Source organism: Nicotiana tabacum, chromosome 13 (genome assembly GCF_000715075.1).
Source record: "Nicotiana tabacum cultivar K326 chromosome 13, ASM71507v2, whole genome shotgun sequence".
Taxonomy (NCBI): Eukaryota; Viridiplantae; Streptophyta; class Magnoliopsida; order Solanales; family Solanaceae; genus Nicotiana; species Nicotiana tabacum.
Window position 1 is genome coordinate 17818426 of NC_134092.1, and position 8483 is coordinate 17826908.

Consider the following 8483-nt stretch of genomic DNA (forward strand, 5'->3'; position numbering starts at 1 on the left):
GGTTCACATAGGATATAAAGATTGAATTATATCTAGAATAAATAATAATTAAACTGTTATAATTAAACTGCTATAACAGTTTAAATTATGTTAATGGTATAAAATAATAAATAATCGGAGGCATACTGGAGTACTATACTATATATATATATATATATATATATATATATATATATATATATATATATATATATATATATATATTGGCTTTAAATCGTTCTCTCCTCCTCTATCCAAATAGAAAAGTTAAGAAGCCAAAAGGCAAGAGCACAAAAATTGGTTGAATATCTCAGTTCAACAGTGACCCATGCTAGCCAGCCACTCTTTCTTGTTTCCAGCTCCTTCTCAGTCTGAACCATTTTCTTCCCCAGAAAATGGTTTCATTATCAAAAGAAAAAGAAGACCTGCTGGTACTCCAGGTTAATTAATTACTTAGTAGAATTTTCTTTACTTTTTCTACTTACATATATACATAATCTTTCTTTTTCTTAGCTCTTGTGGTATCCATTATAACTTTAAAATAAGTTTGGCAGATTCAGAATTTAGACGTAATGAGTTATGAGTTTGAGTGATTAAATTCTGAAATATATATCTAACCCTATCCGTAGACTCGAGTATTACTGAGCATGATGCTTGTGTTTATAATTGTTTTTGCAGATCCTGATGCACAAGTTGTGTATCTCACAGCTGAGATGCTAATGGAATCCGATCGTTACGTTTGTGAAATCTGTAACCTTAGCTTTCAAAGAGAGCAGAATCTTCAGATGCACCGCCGACGCCATAAGGTTCCATGGAAGTTGAAGAAGAAGGTATTGTATTCATGTGTGGGCATTCAATCTACGGAAAAGTTTAAACTATTAGAGAAAACAAACTCCTTATTACATATAACCTAACTTTTCTTTTTCATGGGTCAAACTGACAGTAAATAAAAAACATTTTTGACCTTATCGGTGAAGGGTGAACCCCTTCCGCCCCTCTAACTCCCCCTAGTTAAACACATAAATTGATAATATGTGCTGGTGGGAATTGAATCTACATATGAATCCATGTTTTTTCTGATATTATATTAAATTGTGTGATTATCTAGTTTAAAAGTTTAAGTGATTATAAAGGGTATACTTTTTGTTGAAGGAAGAAGAGAAGAATGAGATGGAGCAAGTAAAGAAGAGAGTATATGTATGCCCAGAGCCAAGTTGTGTGCACCATAATCCAAGCCATGCACTAGGAGACCTTGTGGGAATCAAAAAACATTTCAGAAGGAAACATAGCAATTACAAACAATGGGTTTGTCAGAAATGCTCTAAAGGTTATGCTGTTCAATCGGATTATAAAGCTCACATCAAAACTTGTGGTACCAGAGGCCATTCTTGTGACTGTGGTCGAGTTTTCTCCAGGTTCATCATCTTCTTTTATCCAGTTTTTTTTCTAAAGAAGAAGATAAAGAATAGACTTTAATCTATATACACTGCAAAAAAAATTACACTATTTTATCGAAGGAGAGTCTTGACATAATAGTAAAAATTATCGTCGTGTGATAAAGATTTCACGAGGTCAAACCGCGAAAACGGTCCAGTCTTGCAAAAATACAAGATAAGGCCGGATACATAAGACCTAATGTGTCTTCGACCTCGTGCATAAAGAGAGCTTATGCACCGGAACTGCTCTTCTTTAGTAGTGAATTTTAACATTCCGTAGCATATAATTATTATTAGGGTATTAATCTCACTTTTGTGAAATGTTACTTGTAGTTAGTTTTTAGACGACGTGATAGTGTAAAAAAAAATATTAGTATTAAAATTTATACTGCCATTGTATATAGTGTATGCTAATTAAACTCAATTTAAGAATACATATTATACACACAAATCAAGATGAGATTACCATGTTAGGAGTACTTGAATTGGTAACATCCGTAGTGTTAAACCTAATGATTGTCTTGTAAGGTACTACATATTCAGTGTGCTCTTTTTTAACATATTCAGTGGTACAATTTTCTACCCCATTTTTAATCTTGGTTTTTACCCCCATTATTTTAATTGCTTGTTTCAGAGTTGAAACGTTTATTGAACATCAAGATTCATGCAAAGCACAGAGTACTACTTCTACTACTACTAAAGAATGTGATGTGCAAAAACCAAAGCCAGCTTTCTTGCAACCACAATGTTTTTCAAACTACTCAAATTCAAGAATGCCTAAGAATACTACTGATCACCCTAATCTTGAACTTGAGCTTTTCACTTCTTCCAATTATAACCAAAACACATATTATTCTTCTTTCTTGCAAAATGAACACACCCCACAATTAGATTTGTCATTTGGTAGTCAAAGTGATAATTATTACCAAGTCCAACACAATGAGAAAGCAGCAGCTTTGATTATGGAAGACACAGCAATACAAGTATCAAAACTAAAAAGTGAAGCAAAAGAAATCCTGAAAATAGCAATGGAAGAAAAGGCAATGGCTGCAGAGAAGAGACAAGAAGCAAAGTGTTTGATTGAATTGGCCAACCTAGAAATGGCAAAAGCAAGGGAAATTAGACAACAATCATTATTAGCTGAATACAGTACTGCTCAGCTCCTAAAAGACTGTGCAGAAATGAAGATTGTTGGCTCACAGTCACATGTGAAGATAATAACATGCACCTCTTGTAATAGTAAACAGTTCCAAACAGTGTCAAAAGAGGCTGCAGTTTGTAGAGAGGTTTTCCCAGCTTTGACTAATTATTTGTCATCTTCCATTTACAGAAGGTAAAAAACTTGAGTAGAAGTAGTCCAGTTACTTTTTGCTTGTGAAATGCTAGTGAGATTTTTGGACATGTTATGGTGTGTACAAGGTTAACTATCTTTTGTTGTAACACTAAATATAATAAAATGGTTTTATTACTCTATAAATCTTGTCTTTCGTCTTCATTAAATATTTCACTTATTATGATATCTTTTTATGTTATTTTACACTGTCGGATTAAAATTGACATAGAACCACAGGTAACTTTTTATATTAAGCATAATACGATAAAAAATAGAGTAATAACTTACTATAATATAGTGTGTAATGTTATTTACACGGGTGATATATTAAGCCTTGGAAAATACTTGTTGATTGTTCCTCTTTTTCCTTTGTTTTTTCTTTTGTCAATAGTTTATCCGGTTCAACTGTTATAAAACAGCTTAAATTTCTTTGTCAAATAATTTGGAGATTTATCATGCTATTTATAAAAATCCTAGATTATATATAACTTAGATATTTTACCTTACACAAGTGGGATACAAAGATAAAACAGAAAATTTGATCTTTTTGACTTAAACCAATTGATCGTCGAGCACCAAATCAGAAATTATTTGCTAAATTTTAGCCTACACACTAAGAAAATCTGGCCTTTAGCTATCACTTTTTAGCGATGAGACATGAATCCAATCGTTATAAGTGAATTATGATGACCATAAGCTAATTTTAAGTTCATGTAATGTGTTCAGAATCATTGATTGATCTGTTTTTTTTAACCTTTACAGCTCGCTCTGTAAGTTCACTAGCAATACACCAATACAGCACTAGCTATAGCAGTAACTAATACAATGAGTCAGGGGTCGGATGAATTCAATAATAGACATGTAAATATACTTATAGATCAAGTTAAAGGTCGTGTGTTCAATCAGTTGAACCTGCTCTAGATCCGCCTCAACTTTGAGCTTAAATCCCTTTTTGACACTTTGGTTGGATGATGGAGATCCTTGTAGTAACGGTAAAATTGTTCCCATGTGACCCATAGATTATGAGTTCGAGCCGTGAAAGTAGTCACTAATGCTTACATTAAAATAGGTTGTTTACATCACACTCTTTGGGCCAAGGAATGTGGCCCTTCCCCAAACTCTATGTGAATACGGGATGGCGTATATACTGGACTGTCCGATTTCACTATGGGATGGAAATTTACCAAAGATAGAAATTATCCAATTTCACCCTCTACACCTAATTATTAACCCAACAATATCCAGAAAATCGATTTCAATATGTAAAAGAATACGAAGTCACGTATGTTGTTGCTATGATTCTGAGTGGGGGACCAATGAGTACAAGAAAAAGGCTGGAAATAGGATTAAAGCTGTGTTTTGAAGAAAGTCTATTTCATGTATATAAGAATATGAAGCCAAAGCGGCTGTGCTGCTCACGGCCTAGTTGTACCTACCTTCATTTTTTTTTAATCAATATTATAATATTTTATAAAATCCTCAATCACCAATTCTTGCATGAATATGGATTGTGCTCGAGAGGCTATCGAATGAATCGTAACACTCGTAATGATTGATTTTACGAAGATTTCATTGGATTTCGGAAGCTCGTAGCATTGGTTCAGCCTATGAGATCAACTAGAATTGTAATGGAGCAATGAGTCTTTATTTATGCTTAATCACATGTCTCAAATCAGAGCTCTGAGTATGATAATCTTTTCGGAACCACTTTGAATTTGACGGGACTTCAATGCTGATATTAAACAGTGAATAGCAAACAAAAAAAAGTATAATTTCTATAGGGTCCAATTGGTGGACCAATGACTATAAGAAAAGGCTGGAAAATAGGATTAAAAGTAATGTTTTTTTTTCATATTGCTCAACTGTCCTTTTCAAAGGTACTATTCCAGTTTTAAATGCTCATTAAAATGCCATGTTTTTCAGTGCCATGATTTGTAAGTGTATGCAGATGCTCAAGTCACTCTCAACCCCAGACAAGACACACAGTATCCGACCCCTTCTCTTCTGAAAACTCTCATCATATGTATATAGAAAATGGCAGGAGAGCCCACTATTGAAGAATTTGTGCTTTTAATAATGACATTTGGATATTAAAATGAGGACTAACTACTATAACGGAAGTAGAAGTTCGTATACGAGTCTAAAACTTAATAGTTTTTGCTTAATTATTTTATTTGCGCTAAGAGATATACTAAATTTAGAACGTAGATATTAGCACTTGAGTGTCATTTAAAATTTAGAACTCATAAAGGTACAAGTTTCAATTTCAGTTATTTCATGCTATAATGTTATTTTTAGAATTTCAACAATAATGATTCAGTAAAATTTTACTAGTGGGGTCTGGGGAAGGTAGTGTGTACGCAGATCTTACCTCTATCCCGAAGGAGTAGAGAGGTTGTTTCCGAAAGACCCTCGGCTCAAGAATGCAAAAAGACAAAAAGAGACAATATTAGTATCACCCCATAAATCATAAGAAACGTAACAACAACATGGGAACAAGAAGATAGATGCAAAGCAAAAGCGATAGCCAGTAAGCACTATGAGAAATAAAAGAGTAGTAAGACACAACATTGCCACTCACGACAAAAACCCTACCAGACTAGCCTCACAAAGGTACGAAGACAGTAAAGACTCACTACCTCCTAGCCTACAACCCTAATCTTCGACCTCCACAAATTCCTATCAAGGGTCATATCCTAGGAGATCTGAAGCCTCGTCATGTCCTGCCTAATCACTTCTCCCCAAAACTTCTTAGGCCGCCTTCTACCTCTTCTCATACCCTTCACAACCAGCCGCTCACACCTCCTTACCGGAACATCTAGGCTTCTCCTCTGTACATGTCCGAACCATTTGAGTCTCGCTTCCCGCATCTTGTCATCAATGGACGCAACACTCACCTTCACTCGAATATCATCATTTCTAATCTTGTCCTAAATATATGATTTTCGAATTTCATGACCTAAATATATGACATGTCCAAGTTTATCGCCTTTGAAGACCGCAAACGTGTAGTACTAGTGAGATGATCGGGATTTTTTCATAATAAATCAAAAAATATCTGATCATTTTATGTAAAAAAAAAATTAAGTTACTTATTAGAAATGATGCACTTTTATTTTCTTAAATATTTTTTTAAACATGCTCGATCCTTCACGTGAGCCTAATTCTTTTTAATTGATCACGCACGTGAATGTTTTTTGATATTTGACAGCGTTGATATTTGAATCTAGAACCTCTGTTTTCTTGGACACTATGTTGAAGAATAAAATTATTTCATCTAAAACGTTAAGCTATTAATAGACTACACTTTTATTTTTTAGTATACCGGGTTCGAGCCTGAAAAATAAAAATACTTTTTAGTAGGGATATTTTATCTTTTTATTGGGTCTAATCGGCGCGAATTCCAATTAATTGAACCAAGCTTCAAACACATATGCTTAAAAGGAGAGAGAGAGAGACTGTCTCATAAAGGAGAGACTGTTTTTCACCTTGTTACAAGTTCTAACAAGAACATACTTATGCTTGGGGTCAGGCCTAACCCCGCAGCAGTAAGGTGGTTTTAAAAAAAAATACTCCTTACTTTATATCAAGTACTTGTTAAATTCGTTAGCACTATTTTCAAACTGTTTTTATCTTAGAACTTATGGACTTAAGATAGTTAGATTTTCTCTTCTCTTGATCCTTGCGCACCATTCCTGAGCAGGAGTGAATTTATAGGAGATTACGGGACACGTGAATTTATGGTTGAAATTAAATATTTTGTGTATATATTTTCTAAAATTTATATAATATTTTAATTGTTGACATTCATCATACATTATTATAAGTATGAAGCCATAATTTAAAGATTGAAAGACCAAAATAACCCTATAAAATTAAGAAACTATAATACCCTTAAGAAAATGAAAACTGCTCCTTCTTAAATCGATACATTAACCAAACTTAATTATCTGAAAATTTGAGGAGCTGCATTGGATAATTAAATGAACGTGTGGAAGGAAAGCTCAAGCAAGGAAAGAACTAAATTGCGTTCAACCTCAATGCAGAAAAACATAAAGCATTTCATAATAAAGAATAAGTAATACTCCACACTAACTATGATAATAATGTTATTAATAGTATAGCGTAGAGTAAGCAAATAGTCTACCGTTACAATTTATCATTTATGCTGGTGCGTCAAATCAAAAGCATTTTTTCATCTTTTATGGTGGTTCGTTGAATTACAACAGTTACTAAAAAGTCCGAACATATTCTTTACACTATATACACCTCACCAAGAAGGTGTGGTTCCCTTTGAGAAATGATAAACCGGATTAGATAATTCTACGTACACTTATTCTTGAGATCAAATTTTAAGGTGTTCATTCACTCGAGAAATCCGTTTAATCCTCACCAAAGAATCTGCAAACTATCTACTCATTCAAGTACAACAGTAACTGTTTACACCACAAATTCTATATTATAAGTATGAAATCCTAATCTAAAGATTGAAAGACCAAAATAACCCTATAAAACTAAGAGACTATAATACTCTTAAGAAAATAAAAAATGCTCCTCCTTAAATCGATACATTAACCAAACTTAATTATCTGAAAATTTGAGGAGCTGCATTGGAGAAAAACATGAAGCATTTTCTATACGGTCAAAATCGGTTTTACCTTTCGTGTAATTAGTCAAGATTGGAACATGACGGACCGAGGGTCGTCATCATAATATCGAGATGAGATCTGAAGCCAGGTTATCGAGCTCAAGATTCAGGGACCGATCAATACCAAGCTCGAGTCCAAATCGAACTATGATGTGAAGTGGTGTTATCGAACTCGAGATCCAGATCAGTCGATACCGAGCTCGAGTTAATATCGAGCTCGATTCAATATCGAGTTCGAGATCTAGAGATTGACCAATTCCAAGACCGACCAAGATCAAGCTAAGAGACAAAGAGTCATTGTAGCCGCACCAAGGGAGAGAATCTCGGCGGGAATTAAGGAAAAACTAATTAACTAATCTATCATGGGATCCCCACTATATTTTTTTAATTATATCCAAACTAGGATGCCTCCACTATATGAAGAGTGACTATCATTTCTGTAAAGGACACATTGAACATTGAGACATCAATACACTCTCACATTTCAAAGATTATTAGTCCCTCCGTTTCAAATTAGATGAGGTATTTTCCTTTTTAATCTGTTCCAAAATAAATGACACATTTCTAAATTTGGAAATAATTCAACTTTAAATTTTTTATTTTACCAATTTTACCCTTAATGAAAAGCTTTTATAACCACATAAATGTCATGGCCCCACGAACCTTTTACCCCTTAAGCTTTTAAGGTCACAAGTTTTAAAAGTCTTTTTTTTTTTCTTAAACCCCGTACCGAGTCAAACTACCTCATTTAAATTAAAACGGAGGGAGTAATATTTAATAGAAGTATAGTAGAGATTATCCTTTTTTGGGCTTTGGACATTGATTCATCTCGCTTGTTTATAAATCATTCTCTACTCAATTTGGTTTGTATTTCATTCCTTTTTTACAGTCAATATTCGATATATTTCTACTTATTTTCTGATTTGTACCAAGTCATACTACGTATCTTTAGAACTACGTATAAATTCAACTTTATCTGTTTTCGAATAAATATTTTGGCGCCCACCATGTGGCTAAGGATAATAGTGGTTATTTGATACGAATCTCTACAAAACACACCATTTTACACTTGCTCTTAGAAGTGTCT

At 33.6% G+C, this 8483-nt stretch overlaps 1 protein-coding gene across 2 annotated transcripts; it reads left to right on the forward strand.

The window, feature by feature from the left end:
• The first annotated feature begins 218 nt into the window (after positions 1 to 218).
• On the forward strand, positions 219 to 2886 carry LOC107823167 (uncharacterized). 2 transcript variants are annotated; one of them, XM_016649764.2, is made up of 4 exons: positions 219 to 419; positions 658 to 809; positions 1132 to 1394; positions 2050 to 2886. In XM_016649764.2, exons 1-4 carry the CDS (start codon positions 308 to 310, stop codon positions 2750 to 2752), a joined length of 1230 nt encoding a protein of 409 aa, XP_016505250.1. In that variant the 5' UTR covers positions 219 to 307; the 3' UTR covers positions 2753 to 2886. The 2 variants fall into 2 exon arrangements, with proteins under 2 accessions (XP_016505250.1, XP_016505251.1); XM_016649765.2 differs by having other exon boundaries at positions 219 to 410.
• Positions 2887 to 8483: the final 5597 nt, after the last annotated feature.

What these genes read in the sequence shown, in the direction of transcription:
- LOC107823167 (XM_016649764.2), top strand. Translation starts at nt 308, where the DNA reads ATGCTAGCCAGCCACTCTTTCTTGTTTCCAGCTCCTTCTCAGTCTGAA. An exon ending in AAGACCTGCTGGTACTCCAG is followed by an intron (nt 420 to 657) that starts GTTAATTAATTA and finishes TTGTTTTTGCAG; the next exon opens with ATCCTGATGCACAAGTTGTG. An exon ending in CATGGAAGTTGAAGAAGAAG is followed by an intron (nt 810 to 1,131) that starts GTATTGTATTCA and finishes TTTTTGTTGAAG; the next exon opens with GAAGAAGAGAAGAATGAGAT.